The sequence below is a fragment of the Crinia signifera genome, chromosome 5 (assembly GCF_055691185.1).
Source record: "Crinia signifera chromosome 5, ASM5569118v1, whole genome shotgun sequence".
NCBI classification, from domain to species: domain Eukaryota; kingdom Metazoa; phylum Chordata; class Amphibia; order Anura; family Myobatrachidae; genus Crinia; species Crinia signifera.
The window spans coordinates 31,797,571-31,812,214 of NC_139221.1; the positions used below are offsets into that span (position 1 = coordinate 31,797,571).

At 44.0% G+C, this 14,644-nt stretch overlaps 1 protein-coding gene across 8 annotated transcripts in view; it reads left to right on the forward strand.

Moving 5' to 3' along the window:
- The window catches only part of UBR5 (ubiquitin protein ligase E3 component n-recognin 5), a 78,603-nt gene extending 65,744 nt beyond the window's left edge, over positions 1-12,859 (forward strand). For all 8 annotated transcript variants that reach the window (XM_083186958.1, XM_083186953.1, XM_083186956.1 and 5 more), the window contains 16 exons: positions 2,263-2,376; positions 4,987-5,204; positions 5,345-5,465; positions 5,553-5,651; positions 5,821-6,064; positions 7,157-7,262; positions 7,354-7,498; positions 7,803-7,933; positions 8,042-8,102; positions 8,370-8,545; positions 8,661-8,745; positions 8,889-9,044; positions 9,839-9,952; positions 10,170-10,314; positions 10,791-10,876; positions 12,037-12,859. In XM_083186958.1, coding sequence (XP_083043084.1) covers positions 2,263-2,376; positions 4,987-5,204; positions 5,345-5,465; positions 5,553-5,651; positions 5,821-6,064; positions 7,157-7,262; positions 7,354-7,498; positions 7,803-7,933; positions 8,042-8,102; positions 8,370-8,545; positions 8,661-8,745; positions 8,889-9,044; positions 9,839-9,952; positions 10,170-10,314; positions 10,791-10,876; positions 12,037-12,249 — 2,214 coding nt within the window. In that variant the 3' untranslated portion in view covers positions 12,250-12,859. The remainder of the gene's footprint in view (positions 1-2,262; positions 2,377-4,986; positions 5,205-5,344; positions 5,466-5,552; positions 5,652-5,820; positions 6,065-7,156; positions 7,263-7,353; positions 7,499-7,802; positions 7,934-8,041; positions 8,103-8,369; positions 8,546-8,660; positions 8,746-8,888; positions 9,045-9,838; positions 9,953-10,169; positions 10,315-10,790; positions 10,877-12,036) is intronic.
- Positions 12,860-14,644: the final 1,785 nt, after the last annotated feature.

Here is a 14,644-nt window from a genome sequence, read left to right on the forward strand (position 1 = left end):
AAAAAGTTACCCCGCTACGGGGCTCGCTCAAGGGACCCACAGGCATATCTGGTGGACGCCCTGTCGGCTCCATGGCCTTTTTCCCTGGTCTACATCTTTCCCCCAGTAGCACTGCTTCCAAGAGTCCTCAGGCGCCTCAAACAAGAAGGGACCACAGCAATCCTTCTAGCCCCAGACTGGCCCCGCAGAGCCTGGTACTCGGACCTTCGGGAGATGTCTCTGCAGCCACCTTGGAGGCTGCCAGCTCGTCCGGACTTGCTAGTACAAGGACCATGCCTTCATCCGAATCTAGGCAGGCTAGCTTTGACGGCGTGGTTTTTGAAACGGAAGTTTTAAGAGAGAAAGGTTTTTCTTTACCGGTCATAAAAACCATGATAGCAGCAAGGAAACCGGCTTCTTCCCGGATCTACTATAGAATCTGGAATGCCTTTTTCGCCTGGTGTGCAAAGAAAAACCTTCCGCCTAGGGAGTTTCGTCTTTCCAGGATCCTGGCCTTCTTGCAGGCGGGCCTGGATTTGGGCCTTAGGTTGTCCTCCTTAAAGGTCCAAGTTTCCGCTCTCTCTATTTTGTTTCAGCGGAAATTAGCAAAGAGGATGGCTATACAGACCTTTTTACAAGGCGTCCTTCACATACAACCTCCCTTTGTGCCCCCAATCCAGCCTTGGGACCTCACAGTGGTACTCTCAGCACTGCAAAAACCACCGTTTGAGCCCCTAGAATCTGCAGAGCTCAGGTGGCTAACATGGAAAACGGTGTTCCTACTGGCTATTTCTTCAGCCAGAAGAGTTTCCGACCTGTCAGCATTATCCAGTGCATCTCCGTATCTGGTGTTCCACCCGGACAGGGCAGTCTTAAGAACTAAAAAGGAGTTCCTGCCCAAAGTTATTTCCAGTTTTCACATAAACCAGGATATTGTTGTCCCTGCCTTCTCCCAGTTGGAGGACTCCCCAGAGTTACGCTCTTTGGATGTTACAAGAGCTTTAAAAGTTTACGTCAATAGGACCCAATCCTTACGCAAGACAGAGGCCCTGTTCGTGCTCTATGATGCAAACAAGAGAGGTTGGCCGGCAACGAAGCAGACATTGGCTCGATGGTTGCGGCTAACTATAAAACAGACTTATGTATCTTCTAATAAGCCAGTTCCATCCTCTGTCAGAGCCCACTCCACGCGTTCGGTAGCAGCCTCTTGGGCGGCTCATCAGGGAGCCTCAGCAGAACAGTTGTGTCGCGCGGCCACTTGGTCCTCTCCACACACCTTTTTAAAATTTTACCATTTTGACACGTTCGCCAGGGCAGATTCTGCTTTTGGGCAACGCGTCATCAGTGCAGCTCAGGTGCGTTCCCTCCCGTAAAAGGGACAGCTTTGGGACGTCCCACTGTCCCAGTGACCACCATTGGCATGAATGAAAAAAGGGGATTTTGGTCCTACCTGTAAAATCCTTTTTTCTGAATCCATGGTGGACACTGGGCGCCCGCCCTCGCACACTGATCTACGGTAATGGGGGTCGGTTTACACCTTCCTGAAACTTATTCTTCCTTTGGGTTGCTGGTTTCTTTCCTATTTCTCTTCCTTTTCCTGTACCTTGCGGGTAAGCTGTTGAACAAACTGAAGCCTGTAGGGGCGTGGAGGAGGAGGAGCCTGGGCTGCACTTGAAGAACTCTATTCTACTTGGTGCCTGTAGCTGAAGCTCCACCCACACCCCACTGTCCCAGTGTCCACCATGGATTCAGAAAAAAGGATTTTACAGGTAGGACCAAAATCCCCTTTTTTTTAATTGGCACCTAATAATTGAGTTTGTTTTTAAGAGTTTCCCAAATAGCCATATTCATTTTTCAGTTAAAAATAAAACAAATCAGGGGAGGAAAATACCTTTTTTTAATATACATTTTATATTGAAATAGTATTAAGCATTTGGAATCATGTTTTTAGTGTATAACGTTTATATGAGTAATCTATTGCTTCTGTTAAGTGCACCTCTCTTCGAAAGCTGCTACTTTGAGGGAATGGCCCAAACCAGGCCTTCCCATCCACAGTCCTCGCGGCATATTAACAGTGTGATCCACGCTAAAGTACAGATGGATTAATTAGTACCTCCGTTATTTGGGATATCTATAAAGACCTGGGCTGTTATGCCATCCCTGTTATATTGAGGCAAAGCTCTAAGAGAAGGGAGAAAGCAACTTCCAAACCATTGTATTTTTTTTTTGGACTTGAACAGTATCATTTCACTATTTATTTATGTTTGTTCTAACTATTTTTAGCCCAATGCTCGGAAGGAAGACTTATTTGGTCGCCCCAGTCAGGGTCTATATTCATCTTCAGCTAATAGTGGAAAATGCTTGATAGAAGTGACGGTGGACAGGAATTGCCTGGAGGTAAGAGAATGCAACCATTTGTGTTCAGTGTGTCTTATTGAAGATGATTGCAACTGTATAAAACACTAAAGTGGACTGCAGTTATGTAGAAAGCGTTATCAGTGTTAACTATGATGTACTACTGGCTTTATAATCCTTTATTGGTCAAGGAAAGGCTAGTTGCCTACGTTGGCGTAGTGCTTGACTTGTCCAAACGCTCACACTTGGGTAATGCCTACTCTGGTCTTCAGAGGTATTGTCTTTTTAGATCATTTATAGCCCCATATACTGTACAATTACATGCTGTCAAGTAAACTGCTTGTTTTTGCATTGAATATGTCCTATATATATACTATGTTCTGCAATTATATACTGCAAATAGTTGTATCTCTCGTCCATTTGTGGGACTTGGAACACCTTGGGATGTAGGATCAATCACAAGTACTTTAAATGTATACACTAGGGGCGTGCCCATGGGAACACCCAGCATTATTATTAGGAAGCCCATAAACCGCTGGGTGTTCCCTCCCTCCTGCAAAACGGCCCGGGGAGTGAGTAATTGTTATTTGCAAATGCTCAGAGATGTGCAAACCCTGACCACTAATTGTGATCCAGAATCGTCCCCTGATCTGCAGGTCCTTATCACCTCTTTAAGTTCATATACCGTACATTGCTTTATATGCCCACTGTAATGGAAAGGTGTGGGATTTCTTTGTTTTTGGCGGAGTTGTCTTTACTTTGTAGATTTTGAGAATGGTTTACCACTCTCATCTCTGGTGCACATCTCAATTAGAGTGACTCCTTTTCTGCAATTAGGAGAAGAGGGTTCATGAGTCATGGGCCCTTATTCTGATCGGTGCGGATATATCCGCGTGCGTTCGGGCCGCCGATGGTTTGTGTCTGCGCATGTGCAGAGGCGTCTCTGCGCATGTGCGAGCGGGGCGTACGGCCAAATTCTGCATGATATGTGAACACTCCAAACAGAGGGTGGAGAGGGGCGTGAAGGGCTATTTGGGCTCATTACCATATGCATACGCCCCGCGTTTCATGGGAGATCCCATGAAAACGCTGGGCGTACGTATGGTAATGCGGCCGTGACGCACGTGTAGGGGGCGGACATATGACATCGCCGGATGTCAGCTGCCCGCCCAGATCTCTGCTTTTGCACGGAAAAATGTCCGTGTGGTCTGAGGTTGCGGGTGCTGGTGGAGCACTCGGTCCTGCATTCAATGGTCTGCGACCATCGAATGATGGGGGAGGTTCCCTTAGATGGAGGAGGCGTATTCCGTGAAAAATACACGTGCGGTCCGTTCGGACAGCTTCTTACCGCATACGGACGGAGTTGGCGATCCGTATGGAAGGCGAGGTTTCCTACGCACGGTCCTGGCCGCATATTCGGCTCCGGCCGCACCGATCAGAATAAGGGCCATGGTGAGCTCCGTTATTGGAACCAGCCCTAGATGCTCCAATCTCATTCTTATGATCTGTGTTGAAGGCATTCAGACCTTCAGAGGACATTGCTTTGTCCCTTGTGGAGAACAACAAAGGGAAATAGGCTGAGCAATCTGCTTCCAAAACATTCAAATTGATATGATCACCCCAATCTGGTCTGCTTCACTGATGTTTGGGACAGAGGAGTCCAATATTGGTGGTGAATCCTGAATGTACCCACCCAGATATTTTAATCTTGGGTAGACCTTCCTTAATCAGAAGACCTTCTGTCCCCGAGGTTGAGAATGCTTTGGGAATTTTTGCTCACATGTCGTCTTGGCCTAAAAACCAGATGTGACCATCTGGTCATGTTTTGGACTTAGAGGGGATATAGACGGTTAAGGCAGAGCAAAGTTATTTCAGTTTAAGCCAATTAACTACAATTTGTCCCTCCGGGCATTCAGATAGTCTGCAAAGGTGCCTCTGTTCCTCCTCTTGAGGCTTGGGGTTGACTAATTACAGATGCATTTATGGGGATCGATCCACTTATGTGTAAGGTGATTGGATCGTTCCAACCCAAAGTTTGTTATACTATATTTATAACCTAAGGATTCGGTGGTGGTTCTTCACTTCTTTGATGTGGTGTATGTCCTCTAGCTTCATCAGTATAGGGACAGGGCTATGTTCTTGAATCTGGGCTGAGGACAAACCTGGGATATGCGTCGTGGGGGTAGAAGTAGATTTGTGGTTTAGCACAAGAGACTATTATACTTAATGTCCTTTTTGTAGAAGGGACCCCTTCACTTTTTAGGCTATGCTTTTTGCATATTTTTGCCCTCCTTATGGCTGTACTTATTGTGAACTGCTGTAGTGGAGGCGTTCTGTTCTAGTTCCAATGGTCTGCGCTCTGCTGGTACACACAACCGTCCACCTATAGCCTTGTGTAATGGGACTTTACAGCAAATACAAAAACCCTACGCTCTAGTGTTCTCATGTATTGATTGCAGTGATGATTAAATAAGCAAAAGTTTAAAATGAAGTTATTTATTGTCCATCATCCACTGAGTATTCATGCTGACACAATGTTTATAATGATCTTAGATCAGTCCTATTATATAGTCTTGTTTTCAGTCTAATAGAATATTCAGGCTAAAGTGCTGGAGAGGTCTATCTATTTTAAAGTCTAATTGTTTAATGCAGGTGCTACCTACCAAAATGTCCTATGCTGCTAATCTGAAAAATGTAATGAGCATGCAGACCAGACAGAAGGAAACCGAAGAGATGAACGTGCCACCTGAGGACACGGACGCCTCAAAGCCCGGACCTTCAGCGCATGATCTTGCAGCTCAGCTAAAGAGCAGCTTGTTGGCTGAAATCGGGCTGACGGAGAGCGAAGGTCCTCCATTAACGTCTTTCAGGTACTTGTGAGTCTGAGCTCCAGTCCTCATTGGCAGAACATTGTGCTCTGTGCAGTGCGTACTGTAGTTACATTTTTACTATGTTGCTGCTTCAGCTTTTAATTGTTGCACACGATTTACTAAGGATTTCTTCCTTCTAGGCCTCAGTGCAGTTTTATGGGAATGGTGATATCTCATGATATGCTCTTAGGAAGGTGGAGGTTATCCCTTGAGCTTTTTGGCAGGGTGTTCATGGAGGATGTGGGAGCAGAACCAGGATCTGTAAGTTTATTTTTATTGATTTTATATTTTCTCTTCATAGATTTTGTATGATATTACTATTGCAAATCTTTATTTGTTTTTACTCAGATTTTGACAGAACTAGGTGGTTTTGAAGTGAAAGAATCTAAGTTCCGCCGCGAGATGGAGAAGCTTCGAAATCAGCAGTCAAGAGATCTGACACTGGAGGTAGGGTCCGATCTTGGGTTTTCTAAAATAAAAAAATGTTTGAATTCACTACATTTGTGGTATTGGATTTTTATTCATACCTTCAGGGAGAGCGTCCGAAGCCTGCAACGTTCTTAGTCTGATACTTCATGTTCAAGGTCACATTTTATCTTTTTTTTTTGGGTTCTAGGTTGACCGAGATCGAGATCTCCTTATTCAGCAGACAATGAGGCAGTTAAACAATCATTTTGGCCGCAGATGCGCCACAACGCCAATGGCTGTGCACAGAGTCAAGGTCACCTTCAAAGACGAGCCAGGGGAGGGTAGTGGAGTAGCCCGAAGCTTCTATACGGCTATTGCACAAGCCTTTCTGTCAAATGAGAAACTGCCTAGTCTAGATTGTATCCAGAATGCCAACAAAGGAACACATACAAGTAAGGACAGCTGTGGATTTATGGTGGCCACATGTGGGCCGGTCCTGGAGCTTGGTATTAGGATCAGTATCCAAATTAGTGGCACACGTGGGTGACCAAATTGGGCAAGATCAAGATATTCCGGCTCGTGATGTGTTTCAGAGGCTACCACAAAGATGAGCCCCAAGAGTGTTGTGTACATCGTAACTACCATCATGTCTTTTAATCTGATATCAGATCAGTAGCCTGAATTTCTAAAATTGGGGTTGTAGACCTCTGTATAAATGGAAGAGATGTTCCCCCTTACGCAGAACTATAGTGTCGTCAAAAGATCTGACCGAAACCTAGGGCACTTTTACTAAAGCTTCTTTACAATAAAAATTGGCGTTGTTGCCCATAGCAACCAGTTAGATTTTAGGTATAATTTCTAGATTACATCCTAGAAACTTTAGTAGCTTGAAATCTTAAATTTAGTACAGAGTTGTATATTTACAACAATCTCCAATTATTGGAGACATTGTGGACATCCTACACAGTAACATGACCATATAAGGACCCCCCTGGGTGATACCTCGTTAGACACGTGTGGGATACTGTGTAGGTGCGACTCCATAGTGACAGTGGTATCTTATACCCCTTTCACTCTGGCCACCCGGCATGCTGGGTCATTTGCCAGGTGCAGCTGGACCCCATTCACACCACCCGCAATTTACCAGGCTAAAGCTTTTCAACCCGGTAATTTGCTGAAAATCCCGGGTATTTCGGTGGTGTGAAAGGGTCAATACGGGTCTTAAATCCCGGCACTCCGACCCTGGTCAAGAGCAGGGTCGGAGTGCCGCAATTTAAGATCCGTGTTGACCTTTTCACCCCACAAAAAAAAAAATACCCGGGTTCTTCAGCAAATTACCGGGTTGAAAAGCTTTAACCTGGTAATTTGATTCTTGGTGTGAAAGGGGTATTAAATTTCAAGGGAACTGCTGCGAAAAAGCTGCTGTGACAAAAAATTTAAGTAGAATTTGCTTAAGGGGCTAACGACACATCTATGTGAAGTAAAACCGGTTGTTGTGCGTTATGTTGTGAGAACAGAAGTGTAACAGTTACTCTTGCTTTCAGGTTTAATGCAGCGACTAAGAAACCGAGGGGAGAGAGATCGGGAAAGAGAGCGAGACATGCGGAGAAGTAGCGGTTTGCGAGCAGGTTCTCGGCGTGATAGAGACAGGTTTGCTCTGCTACTTTTTGATCACTACACTTGCCATACTGCTGTTTTATGGTAAATATATTGTATGTAACACAATTTGATTTATTTTTAGAGACTTCAGAAGACAGCTGTCTATTGACACAAGGCCTTTTAGGCCGGCCTCTGAGGGGAACCCAAGTGATGATCCAGATCCCCTTCCTGCTCATAGACAAGCTCTTGGAGAGAGACTCTATCCACGTGTACAAGCCATGCAGCCAGTAAGGGCAATGCTTTAACACAGACTTTACTTATGGCTATCATCCACTGGTGGACACGAGCATTACTCTGGGGTGTAGGTAGTGACGGAGGGGCTTGACACTTTAATAATCAAAGGCGTCTGAACTGGCTCGTCACATGACCTTTATGTCTGTCCTGTTGCCTTGCAGTAGGTGGGATTGATCGGTTGGAAATCTGTATATATGCCACCTGTATAATACCTGGAATGGTCTGTTTGGTAACAAATGTGAACAGTGTTTGATATGTTGGGCACATTTTAAACTGACAGAACGTTTTTCTCTGTAGGCGTTTGCAAGCAAAATTACTGGTATGCTGCTAGAACTGTCTCCTGCACAACTGCTACTGCTGCTGGCCAGCGAGGACTCACTGAGAGCTCGGGTGGATGAGGCTATGGAGCTGATTATAGCGCATGGAAGGTAAACAGATCGCAAGGTGTTATTTCACCAATTTATATGCAAGTTTCACATATTATCTATTCTATAATGGCGTATCTATGAAATAACCCAACAACTTCATTTCTCTAGGGAGAACGGAGCAGACAGTATCCTTGACCTCGGCCTGCTAGATTCATCTGAGAAAGTGCAGGTATGCCACTGTTACTGCAGCAGTTTCTTTTCTGGATTCCATATTAGGTTAGCATGTCTGTACCAAAGGTGCGTAAATAGCTAGCATTCGCTGCTGATACCTGCGCACAGGGGGGGGGGGGGGGGGGTTGCTGTACTCTGCAGCATGTCCGTCGTTAATGATCCACTCCCTCAGTGGCATAACTATTAAACTTGCGCCCCCCAAGTAGTTATCTATATCTTGTGTGCTTGCGTCTCCAAATGGTAACCAGTGCTCTCATTGTTTCAGGAGAACCGTAAACGTCATGGTTCCAGTCGCAGCGTGGTTGATATGGAGCTGACAGACACCGATGACGGTGACGATAATGCCCCCTTATTTTATCAGCCTGGCAAAAGAGGATTCTATACACCCAGGCCAGGCAAAAACACAGAAGCGCGATTAAACTGTTTCCGAAATATTGGCAGGTAATCTAAAATCACCTTCATTGTCCGAGCATGTGGCCGGCTTCTATAGTTCTTTACAGACCAACGTAACTGGGAGATCTAATGACTCGAGCGCTAACGAAGAATTGTTTTTCAGGATTCTCGGCCTGTGTCTGCTGCAGAATGAATTATGTCCAATCACATTAAGCAGACAAGTTATCAAAGTTCTCCTAGGCAGAAAAGTAAGTGGCCATTTTGAATCCTCATTTAACAGTTGGCTTGAGAAAAGGTTCTTGTATTGATCGTTGTTTAACGTCCATCTGTCTCTTGGGATCCTTTGCATAAGGCATATTGCTTACGTGTTTTCTGTTTGCATTGCTCCAAGGTGAACTGGCATGATTTCGCGTTCTTCGATCACGTCATGTATGAAAGTTTGCGGCAGCTTATCCTCGCTTCACAAAGTCTAGACGCAGATGCCGTCTTTGCATCAATGGATTTAGCATTTGCAATAGACCTGTGCAAGGAAGAAAGTGGCGGACAGGTAGGAATGTTTAGCAATACAACGCTCGTTCGCCTCACTGGAAACCATTGTAGCTCCAGTGTTTCAAGTCGTTTCTCCTACCAATGACTAAGTGACGTGGGTCAGTAGGCTTTAGTAATACACAATTAAATCTATAGAAGGGTTTTTGGGGTTTAGTCTTTTTTATTAGGGCTTGTATTTGCATGTCATAGTGTTTAACTACTTATGTGTTGGTAGATGGTATTAATGTGTCTGTATCTAATTGCAGTGGGTTAATGTGTTTGCTGATAAATGTCATGGCGTTTTTCCCATTTGAACATGTGTAGTGAATGGCTTTGCCTCAATTTCCTTATTCCTGGAACGTTGTTCTGCACGGTCGGATGCATGGTGGATTCCTCCAGATTTCTTAGCCCAGAAGGGGAGCAAGCCTCATAATTAATCACTAGATGAAGGTGGTGTATGGAGAACAGTGTCTCGCATGGTGCACCATATTCCGGTGGTGTCAGCATTATGAGGCAGGACGCCAAAGCATCAAGGACTTGCCAAATTGGAGGAATCCATCCTGCATCCGACCGCACAAAAGAACTTTCCAGGAATGCAGAAACTGGCATGAAGCCGTTCACTACACATGCGCAACTAGGAAAAACGTCACGCCATTTATTGGCAAACACATTAACCCACTGCAATTAGGTACAACGTCGCAACAGCAAAAGTCTCCTTTTCATTTGCACCCCGTATGTATAAGCCATTATCGGCTGCTATAACTTCAGTTGCTGCTTATTCATATGTACACTGACTTTCTTGTTTCCCCACAGGTGGAGCTTATTCCCAATGGTGTAAATATTCCCGTTACCCCACAAAATGTGTATGAATATGTAAGAAAATATGCGGAACATAGGATGTTGGCGGTTGCAGAGCAACCTTTACATGTAAGTTGTCTATTGTTTTTTGTTTTTTAAATACGCTTTTTTTTTCCCCCAGCTATGGTTTAACAGTTTGCCCTCTAACCTAATGATTAAAGGGTCTCTATCATATCTACTTTGGGGTAGATTTACTAAAAATGAAGGCGTGCTGTGCTGACACGCTGTAATATGAAAGCGTTTCTTTGTTTGGGCGTTGTGTTGGTAACGTGTTCACGTGTTTCAGGCAATGAGGAAAGGACTGCTAGATGTGCTCCCAAAGAATGCCCTAGAAGATCTGACCGCTGAGGACTTCAGGCTGCTGGTGAATGGCTGCGGGGAAGTCAATGTCCAGATGCTCATCAGTTTTACATCTTTCAATGATGAGTCAGGTATGCAGCTGTGAGAGTTATGCTGGTTGGTTTGTTCAGTAGGGGTTTAAGTATATATATGTTTTCAAAGGTGTTTTTTTATTTAATTATTATTCTTGAGCCATAGGGAGCACCAGGATAATACTAGGTCTAGGCCTGGGATGGGGGGGAACCTTCTGGCCGTCCGGCTGTTGAACCGCTATCACTATGGCCCCTATACACGCAGCGTAGGTCATTTTCTAAGCGATCCAGTCAAATTTAGTCATATCGCTTAGAAAATGACCCAAAATCGCCCCATGTGTAGGCCTCATTTGCCTACTTTATCTTTGTGTCCGTATTTTATCCTTCATTATCACTTCTACTAGTGATAACATTATCCATATAAGCTGAGCTTTGTATAAACAGATACTGAATGTGTAATAGGGCTGTATTAGCCAGACAAATCCATTAAATACACATGAAGCCTAATTAAAAAATGTTTGTCGCGCCTTTTCCAGGAGAGAACGCAGAGAAGCTATTGCAGTTCAAGCGGTGGTTCTGGTCCATAGTGGAGAAGATGAGTATGACTGAGAGACAGGATTTAGTAAGTATCCATTGCATGAGAAGCGGCCATATTGTGTGTTGGCTTGGGTTAAATGTCACCATCTCTTATGCTACCAACTAGGTGATTACTTATTCAACTCTCTTAAACTACTTTTATTTAAGGTATTTTGGGATTCTCATTGGGTTTTTTTGTATTTTTTTTTTCCATGCACGTTGTTACAAATAGTTGCGTGTCACTACCCTAAAGTGGCCTACACCCAGGGTGATGTTGCTGAGTGATCGAGATCACTCAGCGATATTGCTCGGCACACAGTGCTGAGTGATCGGTCAGGGCCAGTGTGCACTGGTGAGAACACTGGTCCTGATGGGCGATTAACTAGATTTATCCAGCATGCAGAATTTTAATGGCTGGGCGATATCAACCAGCAATTGCCATGGCCCTTACACATGGAGCAAGGTAGGGGTATTTTTTAAGCGATTTAGTGGGATTTCTTAGAAAATGCCCTAAAATTGCCCCATGTGTAGGCCCCATTAGATTAAATGGATATGTGCATGTCTCACTACAATTTCTTACACTGTCTACTACTGTTGCACTGTGCAAGCTCCGAGCGGGGAGGACTGTGCAGTAGCTACACACCACAAAGCTCAGATGCTGGTTGCTGCTGATGTATTGTACTGGCAGCAAAAAGAAACGCAGTGATAGGAAGTGTGTTACTGGAGGTCTGGTCTAAGGTGTGTGTATAGATATCTGATCATGGCACATGGAGAGCTCACAAGCAGGTATAGAAAGTTGTGTAGGTGGGTTACGGCAGCTGTTCTGTAACATTACACCTACAGATACAGAGGCGGCTTTCCTCATCTGTTCTCCATATGTTATGAGTCGCGTTACACAGGGTGCATGAGAGCTGTTAGCACTGGGCATTCCATAATTCTTATTTGCCTTGATATGCAAATCAGATGCGCGAGCAGACTCTGCTTCTTAAAATATCCTGTATATGTTTATATTCGGTGGGTGACTGCAGCTGTGTCTGTATAAGGAACGCTACAGTGGAAAACCGCCACCTATACTAACGAAGATATGTATGTGGACTCATGTCAGACCCATGGTTCATGGGAAAAAAAACATCAAGCCGGAGATGATTTGTAACATGTTTTCTTATTGGTCATAGACCTAACTGAGGTTTCTTGCTTCTACTTTAGGTTTATTTTTGGACGTCAAGCCCGTCTTTGCCTGCAAGCGAAGAAGGCTTTCAGCCCATGCCATCCATCACCATCCGCCCACCAGACGACCAGCACCTCCCCACGGCGAACACGTGCATATCCCGCCTCTACGTCCCGCTGTACTCCTCCAAACAGATTCTCAAACAGAAGTTATTACTCGCTATTAAAACCAAGAACTTTGGTTTTGTGTAGAGTAAATGAAGTGTGCTCCCATGTAATATACCTAGCAAAAAATGTATTATTTTTTTTGTAGAACTTTTTTCCATTTGCTGATCTATACAATTTATGAAGGTGAATGCGGTCTAGGCCCCCCTGGTGGTACTTCACGGACATTGCTACTCTTTAGGTGCAACTTTTAACACCATCTGGGCCAACAGACATTCCTCATCTAAATATAACCAATGCAGGAATAACCTACATAATCCTAGCACATTAACGGTTTGGCTAGGTTGTACTTATTAGGCCTCTACCAAGGAATAAGCAGCAGCGGGACAATATAGAATACACTGAGAAATTCCTTTTTCTTCCAAGACAGTACAACTCCCGCCTGCTTTTGTGTAAGCTGCTTCATTGCTGGCTCTTGAACGGAGGGCAGTCAAGAATTCCAATGTAAAATGTTATAAAGGAAAATGTCCAGTTCCCCACCCCTCTTTTTTTTTTTCCCTTTCTCTTTTTTTTTTTTAATAATGTGTGGGAATGTTTGGGTACATTCTTTTACTCCCATGCTATTTAATTTGTAGTTTGGCTACTGTGATGTACATGATGTATATTAAACTTGTAAAAGTGATATCCAGAAAAGAAATATTGAGCTTATGTTGCACTATTTTTGCTTTGAGGTGTCACTCTCCTAGAACTTGGTCTGATCAGGCTATTTAGCATAAACTGGAGGGAAACGAAAAATCAGTTTTAAAAAATTTGCATGTAGAGATACTTTGTAACATTACGTTAACATTTGTAACATTACGTTAAATGCATTCAGTTTTTTTTTTTTAACGTGGTCTTCACTTATGCTTTGTCATTTATTAAGGAAATAGAGGTTTACAACGCAAAGCAGATCTCTACTGTTTTTAAACAGACACTTTTTAGTAAAAGGTAAAAGGAAGTGTTTGAGTTCTTTCTGTCCTTAAGGTCTGCGTATCTGACAAATACACACCTAAAAATATATCACAACACAGAAGATATTGTGGTAAACACAGGAACTAACCATTGTATACTTTCATTTTTGACTACTGTTATGGCAATATTTTTCCACTGAACTGGTGATATGACCACACACCTAAAGATTATCTTAACTTTCAGGGGTGGGGGGATGTTATTTGGGCACTCAAAGGAACCCAGCTCCACGTGTAACGAGGACTCCCTACGGAGTGCTGCACTCCCTAGTACTTGGTGACCCCAATCCCTGTAAGAGCACTGGATATTAATTATTTCTACAATTTCTGTCTATCAGCCATTTGCTCCCAAATGCCTGAAAACAGAACAAAAACAGTTGTGTAGACCACTGGTTCCCAACCCTGGTCCTCAAGTACCCCCAACAGTGCACGTTTTCCAAGTCACCCAGCAGGTGCACTCATTATTCAGACACATTTTAAAAGATCCACAGGTGGAGCTAATTATGTCACCTGTGATTCTGTGTGGAGACCTGGAAAACGTGCACTGTTGGGGGTACATGAGGACCAGGGTTGGGAACCACTGGTGTAGACAAATTGGTTAAATCAAATGGATTTAACCAACTTGCCTCAATGCCTGTTTGAATCTGGGTTCTGGTATTTAAGAGCAAATGGCTGACTGCAATTGTAGAAAGAATTAATATCCAGTGATCATCAGTGGAGCATCTGTGATTAAGGGCTCTAAACCAACATAGTCTCTGCCCAATCAATGCCAACCCCAAGCTCTTATGCTTTCTGAACCTGGCCCGTGAGCTCTCTCCACCACTTAAATATAGAACACATTTTCCCAATTAAGGCGCATACACCGTAGTCTATTTTGAGCTGAAAGCAGCTCACTTTGCCGTTTAAGCTGCTTGCAGCTCAAAAAAACCCCCTGAAGTGTGTATGGCCGGGTGGTGAGCGCATTACTGCCGGCCACCGCTATCGATCGTCCTGTTTGCTAGGACCAATGAACGGCTTTCCATAGTCTCCTACTATGGAAAGTGGTTCATTCCTGTGAAAATCGCTCAGTGTATTTTCTGATTAGTTACCTTTTGATCCAAAGCCTTTCAGAAGATGAAGACCAGTATCTCGCATCATTGTCTATTTTGATAGCTTGTTGAGAGCTACATTTATAGACTGGCCTGCTGCAGTAATTTTATGCTTGCGTGAGTGCAGATTTAAATAACTGGTTTTGAATACCAAAGCTTTGCTAACAAATGTCCTGAAATGAAAATGCATATTTCCTTTTCAGGTTCCATAGCCATACACAGGAGTCACACTGGGGTTGTGTAGGTTAACAGGGCACCAAACCGTTAACATCTTTAATTCCAAGATACTCCGGCCCACCTCCCTTACACCCCGCCCCCTGAGCCTAGGACTTTAGTTTTTTGATTGCTGAGGCATGAGCCAGTCCACTGTTTTTGGATATCTTACAT